General features: G+C 40.2%; 1 protein-coding gene across 1 annotated transcript; it reads left to right on the plus strand.

The window, feature by feature from the left end:
- Positions 1-1,909: 1,909 nt before the first annotated feature.
- LNP1 (leukemia NUP98 fusion partner 1) lies at positions 1,910-13,624 on the plus strand. Its single transcript, XM_062619570.1, has 3 exons — positions 1,910-2,156; positions 9,443-9,679; positions 11,738-13,624. Exons 1-3 carry the CDS (start codon positions 2,007-2,009, stop codon positions 11,939-11,941), a joined length of 591 nt encoding a protein of 196 aa, XP_062475554.1. The 5' UTR covers positions 1,910-2,006; the 3' UTR covers positions 11,942-13,624.
- The last annotated feature ends 2,161 nt before the right edge of the window (positions 13,625-15,785 follow it).

Consider the following 15,785-nt stretch of genomic DNA (forward strand, 5'->3'; position numbering starts at 1 on the left):
ACTATTTACATAAGCATATTTTGTTAAGCTGTGGGACAGCCTTTCTCCCACTTTTCCCTGTCACCCGTCTCAGCACAGCAGAAGCATTTCCTACTCCACACAAGGCTGCAGTTCTGTCTCACATGTCAGAAAAGAAGAAACTTGGACCATACAATAGAAAATACATATCAACAGGCTGATAGCTTGCTACTAGGACAGCCTAAATTCCATCCATGTGATGAGCTAAGAACTAGTGTAGACCTTCAGATGTACCTTGCCTGTACAGATTGGTAGCCTCAAGGACATAAGACAAATTTACGCTGTCAGAACATGGCCAGGAGTGCTCTTCTCTACCTTGAGAATCAGCCTACACAACCTTTTTATTGCTTCAGGTGTCTTTTTTGCTGTGCTGTTTTGCATGTATTCCTTTTGCTCCTGTCCATCTGGGCCTCTGCACAAAAGCAGCCGCTGCAGGTTTGGCTGTGTCTCCAAGCTCTGATACACAGCATCTGAAGATACGCAGTCTGAACACCCATGTACTTCAGGTCCATCTGCTAATCATGGTCTTATCTGCCCTGGACAAGGTAAAAACTTGCATATCCATGACTAACTGGTCCTTTCACACCTGTTACTCGGAATGAAGAGTCCTACATGAGTATTGTATAAATACAATAAAACCTCACACCTACACCCACATGAATGAAACTGGAGTTTTGTTGCTACATCTGTACTACTAAACATGCTGGGGACAAGGAGCAAGGTTTAGTGCTGAACCATTGATTCTCTGTAATGCTAAATTGCCAGCAAGCTTTTTGGCATACTTCTGGCCAAGGCCAACTAGCATCTCTACAGCAATGCCTAGGCAACAGAAGAACACCTAGACACAAACCAAGGACTGCTTCCAGTAAGAACTTAGATTTGGGTCTCTCCCTCCTGTGCAGTCTTCCAACACTATCCGAACAAGCTATATAGCCTCAAAGCCCTCCTCTTTTTCCTTCTGCCATATGCCAAGGCATGTAACACATATTCCATTTTCATACTATACAATCAACAGTTTCATTGGCCACAACAGAGGTTTTTTTGCTATACCGGACATTTTGAAATTAAAAAAAGGACACATAAACTACAACAAAGTGTTACAACCACAGCACAGTACATGCAGCCTCAAGGAGACCCGCAGCATAAGTGCCGTGTAGAGTAGATGTGACCAGTCTAGCCACTTGGTCCCAGGAAACAGTCCCCAGCCCTATTCTGTTTTGTGGTATAGTCAGGGTCTATATGGCTTATATCCAGGGCTGGTGAGGAGAAATCAGATGAATTTTTACTGTGTGCCTCAAAATGAGGCAGGGTCTCCCATAACTCTAGTATGGCAGTGAAAAGCAGATGATACAAGTTCATGTTGGCGGCTATAACCCAAAAATGATCATGCAGTTTCTTTAGGGGGGCTTTCTTCTACCTAGACAGACCACATTTCCTGAATATCAAAGAAAGAGCAGAGACAACAGAAGTCAAGAGAGAGGGTGGCATGGAAAGAATGGGCCATTTGTCCTTCCTCCCACAGGGCTAGTTAGTTGTGTCCATTTCTGGACATTGTCAATATATCGGTTCTGCTTCTCAAAATCACAAGCCTACTTTCGGTTCATGTACACACCTCCCAGGCATGTAACTGCAGATAATTCTCCATTGGTATTGACAGCACTCAACAGCAACACACAGAGAGCAGCCAACACTTTTCCCTTCCCACCAGCCCCCTGTGGCAGTGTCATATTGGACATCACTGTAATGGAAATGTTAAAAGAAACCTCGTTGAAAACAGATGAAAAAAGATTGACTTAATGTTTAAACAGTGCCAAGGGCTGCAGTGGGTTGGGCTTTTGGGGGATGGTGTGCAGAAAGACTGGTTGAAACTCCATCTCCATTTCTTCTTGTTGACAGAACAGTGTGAGGCTATTGGCTTGGTAGCAGCATTTGAGCTTGCTTTTCCCAGTCTGGTTGGGAGACCCCCCCCAAGTTTGGAACACCCGTACATGGAATATGAAGAGGATGATGATATTTCCTTTGCAAAATGGATGAGCAGCTTCTGGGGCCACAATTTGATTGATGATAATGAGAAAGAGGGTAGAGGCCAGAAGAAACATCAGACTCAACTCTTTAGTGAAAGAAGAGCCTCCCTTCCGGTAAGAGCTGAGAGCAGTTTTCTCTGTATGTGTGTGGCTTATGTATAAACGTAAGCATCCCCTGGAGTCTGGCTCTAGAGATGCATGAGAATGAGTATGATACACCTTGCCAACTAAGTTCAGTTCCTGCTGGCGGCAGTTAGTTGCATTTTGAACTTAGCTGCCTGTCAGGGTCAGGCCTCCAGCACCTTTGGAATACAAGAAAACTGGCAAACTCCAAGATAAGGGATGATAGAACCAGAAATGTAAGAAGGGTGTAACAACTACCTAACTATGTACCACAGTCTTGTTCTGTGTGCTCAGCATGGCACCGCAGAGGTAAAAGCATTTTGGCAACTGGCATACATAAACGTTGTCTTTAACGAGTCTCATGTATAAAACTGTATAACCCCATATGTGTTCTTAAATCTTGGACCTAATTCTGCAACTACGCTGCCCCCAGGAAGTTGTATGCTTTACTCCCTGGGATTTAGCTGTTTGCAGGTGTAATTTAAACCAAAGAATGTGATCCCTCCTGTTTTTAAACATCTGACTCAGAAAATAAGGATACAACACATAAGAAAGCTTATTATACTATGAAGTACAATTCTAAGGTAGGAGCACATTCTTTAGTCTTAAACAAACAAAATATCTGGGAAAGGGGCAGAGTTCATATGCACAAGCAGGTTTTTAAGGCAACTCACAACTATCTAACTGGTTACCAAAATGAAGTTAAACTAAAACCAACTGTTCACAAGCTGCTCTTTATTGAAGACTGTTGCTTTTATTTCAGCTCTAAAAAAATGTTTAGATTGTCCAAACCTCTCTCTTTTTTTTTTCCAACTACATCTGTTGGCTTATCAAAGATACTATGTTTCATTTCAAACAATTTTTCACTTATATTCTTAAATTGTTATGGCTGCAACAAAGCAAATGCTATCATACTGGGGAAAAACAGCTAAACTTTTCCAAACTTCTTTTTCTCCCATTCTGTATTTTCATCTTGCAAGTTCTCCTCTACTGGATCTGCCATGTTCTAAGCTGTGGGAATTTTGATTTTCAAAAAATCTGTCTAAGAGAAACTAAACAGACCAAAGCCACCTTCCCACTTTTTGAATTCATAGACAGTCTGGAGAGGTAATCTTCACTCATTAGTTTTGGACTGATCATCCACATTTGTTATTTACAATTATATTTCACCTATGTCACAAACTGCGACACAGAATCTGAGCTATAGCTTTGCTGATAGGTTCCATCAAAATGCCTGAAAACAGGTTTATTAGTGTTTCTTTTTTAATTAATTTTACTGTATTTTAAATTTATCCTTCAGAGACTGACACATACGTGATTTCTTTAGTCCCCAGTACAGACTGAAGTGTAAGAATGTACTTTAAATCACTTTCCATTTGGCAAACTGCTGAACACATCTTTGTATATATTTGTGTGTGTATTTGCATGTGTACAAATATATTTCATTTGAAGCATGTTCTTTTCTTCAGTTTGTTCAAAAGCTATTTATATACTGATACGGAGCCCCTTGTTTCAATACTTGGTTAATAGCTATTCAAATACTTTGTTATAGCTGCATCCCTGAATCCATACCTAGAAATTGGATTAAGTTGGCTGACAGAAAAATTGTGAATTTTGACATTACTGTTCAATGAGCTAAAGTTATCCTGTACACTTAATTATGTCTTACCTTTACATTAATGCCCCACAAAAATTTGTCTTGTTCCAGTAGTATTATGCATGAGATATAAATTTCAACTGCTTAATTTCTCAGTGCCAGCAACTGACTGGAGGAATGAGAAGGGAAACATTCTTTAAGGATTTTATGATTTAAGGATAAAGTTTGTGACAAACTTTTTAAATTGGAAATCTCTGACTAGTTGGTAGTAAAGAGCACTAAAACATGTTGTCTTAAATCAAATCTAGAACTTAGACAATTAGGCACTAGTAATTCCTTAGAAATATCTTCAAGAAAGAGCATCTCCTTGTTGAGAGCAAAAACTTGCTATTGCACCTGGATGTGTATTTTTTCACACAGCTATTACAAATAAACTACTGTAAGATTCGAAACACAGTAGTGTTAATTAAATATTATCTGCATTTTATCAGAACAGCGTTATTAATCATGAGGAATAATAACTGAGGTTAAAATGCATCTCTTCTGTAAGTTAGTATATCAGCAGCAGATCACATTATACCCTTTCTGTCTCAACATCGTAAATGATAAGTGCTGTCTCGATGAAAATCAAGTCAGCAGATTCTGACTGACACAGCTGTTGGCAGAAGTTCCTTGTGCAGATACAATGGTACTGCCAAAGCAACACTGCCAGCACACTTTGACTCCTATCTAGGGCTGGTTTATGGTGCATCAGCAACAGTGCAGTGCTGCCCACATGAACTGCATCTGCACCAGGAGTGTTTTGGTATTACATAGCAAAATGCTAGCAGTATAGCATAAAAGGTGGTTTTGCATAATGCTGGAAATCACTTTCAGCTCCAGACTGGTATATTGGTCTTTATAGCTTTTCCTGTGCTGTAGAAAGACATTAGAGCCACTGCTCTCACGTCTAACACAATGTTAAACTCCTGTGGCATCTTATTATGATAGACCTGCCCATAATGTGGATAAAGCTTTGTAGAGTAACTCCCAAATTAACATACTTTTAATTATTTTTGCCCAATATCCCAGTATAACTCACAAAAATTACTAAGATGAGCTTTGGAAAATGCTTTTGCTGTTCTCATTCTCATTCTACAGAGGGAAACACAAAATTATATTTATCCTTCACTGGGTCACTGGCAAGACAGGCTGAAACATTCAACTCCACTCTCCTGAAAAGCGTCAGAGTTGTATATGTTGCTGTGGGCCAACACTGAATGAGAAAACTGCCTGGGGAAAACTAACTCATGTGTTTCCATCTCCTTTAGTTAGCTTGTTCCCCTGGCAAACTTTAGATACCGTGCATGCAGCATTAACTGTAATACCCTTTTTGAAGTCTCCAGCCATGACTTTGCTTGACACATTTTAGTTATCCTCCACCATTTTGGTTCAGGACAGTTTCTTAAATCCCAGACAATTTGTTGTGTGGAAAAGGTAGGAGGCAAAGGAGAGCTGATAAGAGCTTTACAGACGTATAAATGTATTCACCTTCAAGTAGACATTGCTGCTCACAGCAGAAAATCTAATAAGAAACAGCTGAAAGAGGGAACAGAACAACTGACTGTTGTTGAAGTTTGATTTAAACATATGTTTTAAACTGAAGTCAGACAGAACATTTACCACCATATTGTAACTACAGATAAGCTGGAGCCTAGGCCAAAACGTTTTTTAGGAACGTATGTTTGGCTATAAGCTTCTTGGAAGGAAAGGAAGCTGTGGGACAGCATCTGAATGTCAGATATTCCGAAATATCCCTAAAGTACTGGGGTCACTGTGTAAACTTCAGCTAACAATGAACACTGGTGCAGACACAGTGAAGATTAATTTTCTTTACTGACAGCTGTGCAAGTCCTCAAATCAAGACCAAAAGATGGAAGCAATTATCTTGCCTCCAAAAGAAACTGGGAAAGAGAATAGGAAATTATATTTCATCAATTTAATGAAGTATTTTGTTTATATACTTTTTGTGTGGTTTAGATGGGCACTAGATTAGCAAAAGATTAGCTGTTGTGTAAGTAGATATACCAAGCATGACTGGCCTTTACATAAAGGCTCAAACAGAAAAAGGGGGTATTAAAGGGAGTGAGAAACAACCCCTGAGAATACAACTGGTATTTCTGGCTTTCCCAGTTGACATTGTTTAACCCCATCTAGCAACTAGGCACCACACAGCCTGGGTGGGATGGGGGAAAGAGCTGGAAGGGTAAAAATGAGAAAACTTGTGGGTTGAGATAAAGACAGTTTAAAAGATAAAGCAAAAGCCGCATGCACATGCAAAACAAAACAGGAATCCATTCACCATTTCCCATGGCAGGCTGGTGTTCAGACATGGGAAGGAATAGCAGGAAGGTTCAGCTCCAGGAAAGCAGGGCTCCATCACAGGTAATGGTGACTTGGGAAGACAAGCACCATCACTCTCAAGGTCCCTCCCATTCTTCTTCTTCGCACAGCTTTACATGCTCAGCATGACACCATATGGTCTGGAATATCCCTGTGGTCATTTGGGGTCATCTGTCCTGGCTGTGTCCCCTCACAATTTCTTGTGCACCACCAGTTACTCGTTGGTGGGGTGAGAGGCAGAAAAGGCCTTCACTCTATGCAAGCACTGCTCAGCAGTAACTAAAACATCACTGTGTGATCAACACTGTTTCCAGCACAAATCCAAAACATATCCCCATACTAGTTAGTATGAAGAAAATTAACTCTATCGCTGCCAAAACTAGCACACCACCACTGGCAAAAATTACCGATTTTGATATAAAGGAGCATTCACCATTCTTCCTTCACATGCCTTTTCCCTTGTTTCACCTCCTCCCCACTTCTCCAGTTTATGAACTAGTCAAGGTCTGATCCTAGGTGCCAGAGACCAAGGAGATTTGCTGAAGAGGCACCAGGTATAGCCACAGGGCAGCTGCTAAGGCAAGGACATGAGCAGGTACTGGGGTTTGGAGACTTGGCAAGGGTGGACAGCAGCAGTGTGTGGACACCAGAATGTGCAGATACAGAGCTAATCTCTGTTGCCAGCAGCTGCTGAGACGGGAAGCACAGATTAAAGCAGTCTTTAGCAGCTCCTATTTACAATGTTACTAGGCAATCAATTTGGCACCAAACACACGTATTAAAAGCATGTATTAAATCTAAGGAACAGGAAGAAACCCAGCCGGATTTTATGTAAAGTCAGTGCCAGACCTGCTTCACCACTGAGTTTCATTTTATGACTCAGTTCTACACACTCTCAGTTTTCAGGAAGACTACTGTACTGTGCTAGTTATAAGCCATGCAATGCTCATGCTTGAGCAGCTGTATTAAGGCTCTAGTCCTCTGTAGGGCTGTGTCTGTAAGATAGCAACATGCTGACATGCACAAGCATGCTGTCCTCCTAGCTATGGTGGTATGTATCAGGCAAAGGCACTGTGAGAGGAAGTACAACCACAGTAATGTGACTCCATAGATCTGTATGTGTAGCTTTACACTTAGACCACTAAGGCAGACCAGAGGAAGACCTGTGTCTTTTCTGGACCACTGCTGCCACGTCAGTATGTGAACTGCAGTCATTTTGTTAAGAACTACAAGTCTATCTGTGAAGGGAAATTAAAAAGCAATGTCTTAGTAAAATAAAACATTTACAAATATTGCAAAAACAGAATTGACAGAATACCATCCCCCATTTCAGTTGCCCTCCTGGGTTTGTTTTTTTTTCTTTCCTCAAACAGTCTAGGAACAAATAGCAGTGATTTTTAGGGAGAAACAATTTTTATTTCCAGGAAACAGTATTTGTTGATGGCACTAAAATGACACAGAAGACATTTAGCTTGTTGAACTTGACATGGCATGTGTCCTACTGCCCCTCAAGCACAATGTGATTGCTTTGATGCTTTTTAAAATAACAATACAATATGACCTTACTGAAATTACAGCTGTATTGATTGGCTTGAAACCAAAGTAAAAATAGTATGGCAGAAATCATTACCAGTACTCTTGGAGGCAGTCCATAATACTAGTTACTGAAGTAAGCTTATGTCTGGAAAAGAAATTGAACCTGTACTGTATGATCTGAAAACCCTTTGGTATTTGGTACTTCTGTCAGCTGTGAGATTTACTATTTTTAGCACCTCTCATCAAGCCTGTCTAATGTGATGTAGTCACAAGCATATGGATGCACAGCCTTACTATCCAAAGAAAGGCTGCATAGGTCCCTGTTATGCTGGTAAATTTATAATAGCAACTGGACCAGAGTAAATAGAAATGTACACAGGAGATGTTTCAGGTCCCTTGTAGTCCAAGGTTTGTAGACTCATGTGGCCACTATATCAAGTCAGTTTAGTTTTACACTGTTGTTTGTTAAAAAATAAACAAAACAAAAAACCACCCAACCCCAAACAAGCTCCCCCCAATAATCTACTGTGAGTGTAGGGTTTTCTCCTGGGTTTTCTTAGGAAGCATTTTGGGATCTATGGGACAGACCTTTAGTTGTTATAAACAATCACACGTCCTTTGAAGCCAGCAGAGCTTCTCATGGTTACTCAGTAGCTGGCAGCTTAGCACCAGGCTTACACAAAACATATATGCCTTCAAACATGTATGCAGCAGCTGGTTGCCTGGAGTGCCCTAACCTGACACCTGTGGGAGCCTCATTTTTGATACCTCCCACCTCTCTCCCACAGTTTTCACTACCTGTATCTTATCAGTGGTCAACTACTCACCAAAAAAAAGCATCAACAGCTGGCAGGGTTTGGGGCATGCCTGGCTCTATGTGGTGGCCTTCTCACTCACTTCTTCTACAGGTCTATTTCTAAACTTCCCAATACATGCCTCCACAGGACATGGCAGCTCCGTATCAGTTTAATTTCCTTTACAGACATTCAATTAAGCACAGCTGATGCAGATCAATAGTTTTTATCTGCATGTCAGGCCAAAGAAAATTGAACCAGATGGAAACTAAAGAACTGCCTACGCCTTCCCAACTTTAGCCCTACAAGTGTAATTACAGGAAGTCTCTTTTCTACTATTTCTGTGGTGGCGATGCATCCCTCAGTGCCCTGAAGGTGCTCCCTCACCAGTTCAGGACAAATGTGCCCAAGAAACCATCAGAATATTCAGACCTGGACAATCTTGTCTGCCTATAGGCCATGCTGAAAATTTGATTTGACACAACTGGGCTAGAAATGGTCACTTTCACACTCAAACGAATTCAAGCATTTGATAAGACCTGGAGCACCTGTGAGTCAGACCCTGAATCAGGCTAATTTGGCAACAAAAGACTGGATCTTTGGTTTCTGAGAGTCCTGCCTAGAACCTGCTGCCAGATGCAAGACCTGAGTTTCTGAGATCATGAAGGGTCCCAGGTTCTTTCAGTGTCAGTGGGCACTAGACAGAACTCAGCACATTTTACATTTGAAGCATTTATTTGGGTGCCAAAACTTAGATACTCAAAAACAGGAATAAAAGCAAACTCTGCTGCTGCCTCTGGAAAACAAGATCTTGGCAGTGGGGTTCTTTTTGAAAGGAAAGATACAGAAGTCTAGGCAAGGTCCTTCATTCTGCATCATTGTTTGAAGAGTGCTAGGTGGCAAAAAGAATCTGCCTTGTGTCCTCTCTTTTAATATTCAATAATCAACACAGACCTCTTGTTTTTCAGGCCAGGCTTTCCTCCCTCCACACAACACGACTTCATGCTTCTACCAAAGGCTCGTCTTCAGGCCATCTCAAGGGTTCTCAAGAGGACCAGGACGTCAAATGCCACTGCCACAGGAAGGCAAGCAGAACACCTTCAGGAGACAGCTCATGCCCAGAGACAAGACCAAACTCCATCCAGGAATTTGTGGAGTCCTTTGAAAAACAATTGCATCTCAAAAGCAAACGCTCAGTTTCTTTGGTAGGTAACAACCAACTTAAGATCGCTTCAGAACTAAAAAAACCAACCAAGTAACAAGTGGGCCAGCTTTATCCCTGGTGTAATTCCTATGGCTTTCTTGGAAGAAGAGCAGTGATAAGCTTGAATTAGAATTTCTCAAATTACAGTACAGGAAAGACTTTTAAAGTGGTAGTATCATTTGCATGAGAATTCCTGATGTAGTGTTATCATCTGAACTTACTAAAAAAATTTTATCTTCAAAAAGAGACCCCACATTGGCTGTGGCAATATTTTCAGGGGTTTCTACAGCTGTGCCCCTAAAATGTGACAATGTAAACCCAGGTTTTCTTCACTTTTGCCAAAGACCCAGCTCCCTTTCTCACTGCTGCCTACCTGGTTTAACCAAATACAGTGTTATCTGTAAGTGATGTTTGAAAGGCTTCTCTTTTATCCTTTGGGACTCCATCTATTTGCTTTCATTGGTTTCACCACACAGCTGCAGGAGCAGCCATTGCTATAAGTAGCTGAACATATATATATATGAGCACACATATGAACATGTAAGAGCATGCAGCCATCCAGGGATTCTCCCCACATTTCATCCTTCTCTCCATCATTCTGTCCTGAGAAAAGCATGTTCTGTGTGATTTGTGTTGATGAAGTAGCCAATAAGAGCCTTTTTTCTATGACACCTTAACACATTTTTGGTACTATGATATATAATATCTAGTGTATCATAAAATGGAATGAAGAGTATTAACCCTAGGTCACTTTCATGTTTCAGAAGAACACTATCAAATTCAGTCACCCTATTGAAAAAGCTATACTTGAATAACTCTTGACATAAGCATCAAGTAACAATAAAAGGAAATATTATTTTTTTTCCAGTTTGTTGATGCTGACAGCTTGCATAAGAGAGTAATTTTCAGCTCTCTTCACAGATCTTCTGTTTAGCAATAAGAGAGAATAAAAACCTCTCTTCAATAAGCAGCATCATTTCATGATCAATCCCACAATTACAGTCTTTGCATGACCAGTCCTCTAAGAATATGCAGAATTATGGTGATGACAACTTTGTTATGTCATTGTTAAGATTTGAAGTTCATTTGCTAATCTTATTTTCCCCTTTAGGAACTACTCAGAATTTATTTCATTTGGAACTTCACATTGCTTCATATGCCAACCCTCACCAGTGGGTTGCTTGGCTTATAATTTATCATTTATTAAAAGTGCCTGTGGCTAGAAAGTCTGTGAGTGTGTAATAATTGTACAATAGATACAGTGAGTGTAAATACATCTTCAGTTCAAGTTCAAAATATGGATTCTGGTACCCTTCTGTAATCTGCAGTGAGGTGTGCTGAGCTGTATTTTAATTTACCTTTCAAGTAGACCAAATTGTTGTCATTCCCCAGGTCATCATTGACATCTGGAAGATGTGAAGGACTTAAGAATCTTGAAGAACTGAGCAATAGATGTTAAGAGATCTGGAAGGAAATTTGGGAGTGGTTTTAAGCTTTTATCTCCAAAGGGAGCATTTTTTTGCTTTCAGGGATCTGTAGGTGCAATTCATTCACCATGACCGCACAGGCAAGGGAAAAGTTGGGGAAAGGTAATGCCATTTTATCTCCTTCCCTCCAGATTGCTTTTTTGTTACAAACCTGGCTTGGAGGACACTTCATGACCTTCAGCACTTGTTTTCAATGAGATCTTTGCAGCTAGCACTCAACAGCCTTCAGGCACATAAAGATGGATCATGTGAAAGAACAGAAACAATGGTTCTGGGCTGAAATCTCAAAGCTCTTCCCTTTTTCCTTCCTGTCTGCTCTCCTCTTCAAGTCCTCTGCTCAGGTGATCCTCCTACCAAATGCAGAGCATAATCAAAAGCATGTTGCCTCTTGCTGAGTTTAGGGGTGACTTGCTGGGACCTTGAATTTGAACCCATCATGTTAAAGATGATCTTGCTGAGGTGGGTGACAGGAATATTTTATTATACATTAGTGGTGAAATAAAATCATGATTTTTATATTGTTCATGTTGAAATTGCTTGTAATTCCCTGCTATTTTTCCCCTGTCTTTTAGCAACCTGAAGGTGTGAAAGAGAGAAGAGAAAGAGAAAGATTGCATTTGAAAAAAATCAAGTCTCATAAGAGAATGGGAGAGAAATCAGAGCAAAGGAGAGAGCAGGAAGAAGATAAAGGTTCAGAAGCCGGACCTGCAAAACACAACAAAAAATTTCCACCACAAGCAACCACTGAGAAAGGATACTTATGCATGGGGAGCTAGAATGTGTTAACATAATGAATTTTAACAATCTCCCTGAAGAGCAGAGGGAGCATTCTTGTTTTACTTTGACTAGAAGCAGCCTGTTAGGTAGAATAAACCCTAACCTGTAAAATAAAAGTAAAATTCAACTGCATCATTGACACCATGTTAATACCTTCCTGTCTTTTGCCATTAGAAATGTGAACCTTGTCATAGGAGGAGTGTAGCAAGATCCAAGTTAGCAATTAACCACTGTAAGAGGGTTTCAGGCAAATTTAATATTGTGTCAGGACAGTGGTGTATATTTAGTCCTCATTTAAGAGGAGACTGTGTATGTACTACAAGCCATGTGAAGTCATCCAAAGCCTTGTTTCTGTTTTAACTGAAAACACTCTTATTGCTAGGTTTGGAAAGGAAAAATTATGCATAAATGGCTACCTGCTTCCTGCCCCTAACATTAACTTAGGTTTGTCTTGGAAACAGGTATCTTTTTCCTTTGACAATCTCTTGACTCCAATTTTATGGTAATAAAAGAGAAGCCTACATGTTCTCTTCTATATCTCACTTCTCTCTGCTTACCCTATCACTGTGCAATATGACTCTTATTTCTCTTGTATCCCCTAAGCCCTCTCCCATGTCCTCAGTCCCATTTCCCTAGTTACACAACTAGTTCTTTCTCTCAGCTTTTAATCTCATCATCCTGCTTTTGTGGCCTTTCCCCTCCTCATTTACTACTTCATACTCCTGCCTTGTATCTACCAACCTCTTTTGCTACATATTTGTTTTGCTTCATCAGAATTTGATCTTTGCTGAAAGTTCTCCAGTAAAAACAGAGATGTTCTGCCTATCATACTGTTGTATAATCTCTTCAAGGGGTTTTCACACATTCATAGTAAGTATTGCAACCCTTTTCCCTTTTTCTCTTTTCTAGAGCTAGGGCCAAACCAAGGGAATAAGAACTTGCTCTGGTAAGCAGGACTTAGGATAATTGTTTCCTCTGGCTGAAGATCCTCTGAACTCTGGTGTAAATCTCACCAACTATAAGTTAGATTTCCTCATTCAGGGGACATCCACCTCCACATGCTCATAAATGCATACACATCCCCACAACCTCCCCATGCCCCTTTTCAACATGTAAGTCTTCCCTGCAGAGAAGAATCCTGCCCTCTTTGGGAATAATTTCCCCAGGCCTAGGTCAGAGAAAGCCTGCTTCGGATAATACAGTTAGAGTTAAGACTAATGAGGTCATGAGCAAAAGTAGAAGTTTGCTGGGTGTTCTTCCTGTGATTTTCTATAATTAATGAAGATCTTACTATTTTACTTTAGAGTCTTAATTTTGAATGTTCAACCTTTTAAAAGCTTAGGGCATCCTTAAAACTTTGTAATGCTTATCTCTATTAAAGGTTTGTTTTTCTTTTTAAGTAGGTCTTTGGGGAATATATAAGAAAGCAAATTGAATTGCTGATGCTTGAAAATTGCTCCTAATTGGTGACTTATATTATAAACTAATAAATGATGCTATAAACTGAAAAATGGTGTTCCTATGCATAGTTCCTGTCCTCCCCAATCCAGATTGAATTTTCATGAAGCTCTTCTGTCAGCCAAAACTTCTATGTGGATGGTTTTCCTTTTGTAGCCCTAATTTGAAAACTGCATTGCAATAGACCTGGGTAGAAAAGAACATGGCCAGCTGTACTTGACTTCCTCAGATGAGCATCTCACATACACCCCTTTATGTAGCAACCTGCCCTTACATCTCATGAGAGCTAAATGCCATGTCTGCCCCAGCTTTTTATGGATTTCAGAGCATCAGCTTCTCCCTCCTTCTGTTTTCCAGCCAGATTAACTCAACAAGCCCAGCTGTATCCCAGCAGAATTTCAAAAAGATTGTATTCATGAGACTAGCATGCTGGTTGTGCACCACACCTGATGAAAAAAAAAACACCAAAAAGAGCTAAAATAGAAACCCCACGTGTGCCTGGCTCTGACTTGCTTTTTACCACCTGCATGGAAGCACAGGCAACCTTATTGCCATAAAGGCAGCCTAGTAGGCCTGCCTCCAAACAGCTCCTGTGTTTATCACTGAACCCCATATCTCAAATGGGAGAGTCTGTAAGAGTTTATAACCCTGTCAGACTCTGGGAAAAAAAAAAAGAAGCTTTCAAATATTGTCCTCAACTGTCCTTAAATTGCTAAAAAATGTTTACTCAAAAGCATTTAAAAGTGTTTTCTCTTGCTTCACACCATGTCTCATTGGACCAGCAGTCCTTTTCAGTTTAGCCCCCATGTAGTCTGACACAATAGCATTACTTAAACTGAAATTTGCATGGTGGAATGAAATCTTTCTCTGCAGAAGTTGACAATTATTCCATAATGAATCAGGCATTTGGGAAGAAAGTTAATCATCCAAAGAGGAATGTGATTGAATGGCATGGCTGATATTTCTATTTATTTCTACCAAAAAGTGGAACTGGAATTTGCAAGTAGTCAGAAAGACTCCAGAGGGTTTTCATTTTCACAGTAAGTCACAAGTTTGGTTGTGACCTTTTGTTTTCATGTCAAGACTGACATGAAAAATAGCCATTGCTCTGATTCCCACCCCCAGTTCTCAGAGCAGCTGGGCTGGCTGTGGCTGTTTTCTGCACACATGCCCATTCCTCTGCATATGTTTGCTCTTTCTGCTCTTTCCAAGAATGGGATGGCTGAAAGTTGGATCAGGGTCCAAACCTTGGAGACAAAGGAGGTCACTTAGTGGGAAGCAAAGACAAAGGGACCAAAAAATACCTTTTCCAAAATGCTCATTAAGAGGTAATTTTAAAAACCTGGAACAGTTTTACAAGAGTGGGGAGCCAGCAGGTAGAAGTAAGCTGACACCCCCACTGCAGGCCGGCTGTTGAAAGCTGATGTGACTCAGAAGCCTGTGAAGGACATTTTAAACTTGCTGTGTCTCATGGGTGATGTGCTTTGGTAAAATGCTCCCCTCTGTGAATCCTTTCCAGGGCATTAGGCTAACTAGGAAGTGCTCCTGTGGGAAGCATTTCAAGCGCATGATCCAGTTATACATCAGTGTTTCCTGAGAGGGCTAAGAAGAGAATGTCAAGTGTGGTCACCTCATCTTTTAGGTGGAATTTCCAAAGCAAGATATTTATGCTTGCATACTTCTGAGGTATTATTTAATTACAGCATGGTTTTGAAGGCAGATTAAGTTTTGGATACTTTTTAACATATCACATACTAATATATAAAATGACCAACCCTGCAAAGGCAAAATGAAGCAATACCTATATTTATGTGCATACCCACAACAATTCTTTCTAGGAAAAAAAGAGAAATATTTCAATGCATAAATAAACCAAAACAACCATGATGTATAGCTGAACAAGGGTACAATACCCATTAAAAAAAACCCTAATATTACATATGAAAAAATGAAAATGTTAATGTGTACTTTTTTGTTCTTTAGCACAAAAGAAGGTATTTGGACAAGCACAGCTCTGGAGCTCTGGCTTTGAATGAGTAGGATAAAAATCACACAGACGTATAATCAAACCAGATAGCCAAAGTTATTCACAATGAAATTAAACGTAATCACAGGACCTTGAGTTTATACAGGCATCTACCAAAACTGTTGAAAACAAGTCTTGAAATACATCCAGAAAGATATCACAGCCAAAATCTAGCCATTCACTGACAGAAATGAATAGTGAAATCCAACAAACTCCATAGATAATGCCCTGCCTGTGCTTGTTCTGCCAGAGCTTTGCACAACTGTGTATGAACAATTGTTAAAATACACCCACTCATCATAGAAAACATTTCTTGTAGGGTGTCGGATTTTCATTTACTCTGTTGGTTTAGATTGGAT

The sequence above is a fragment of the Pezoporus occidentalis genome, unplaced genomic scaffold (genome assembly GCF_034315485.1).
Source record: "Pezoporus occidentalis ecotype Australia unplaced genomic scaffold, CSIRO_AGI_Poc_V1 ctg211, whole genome shotgun sequence".
NCBI classification, from domain to species: Eukaryota; Metazoa; Chordata; class Aves; order Psittaciformes; family Psittacidae; genus Pezoporus; species Pezoporus occidentalis.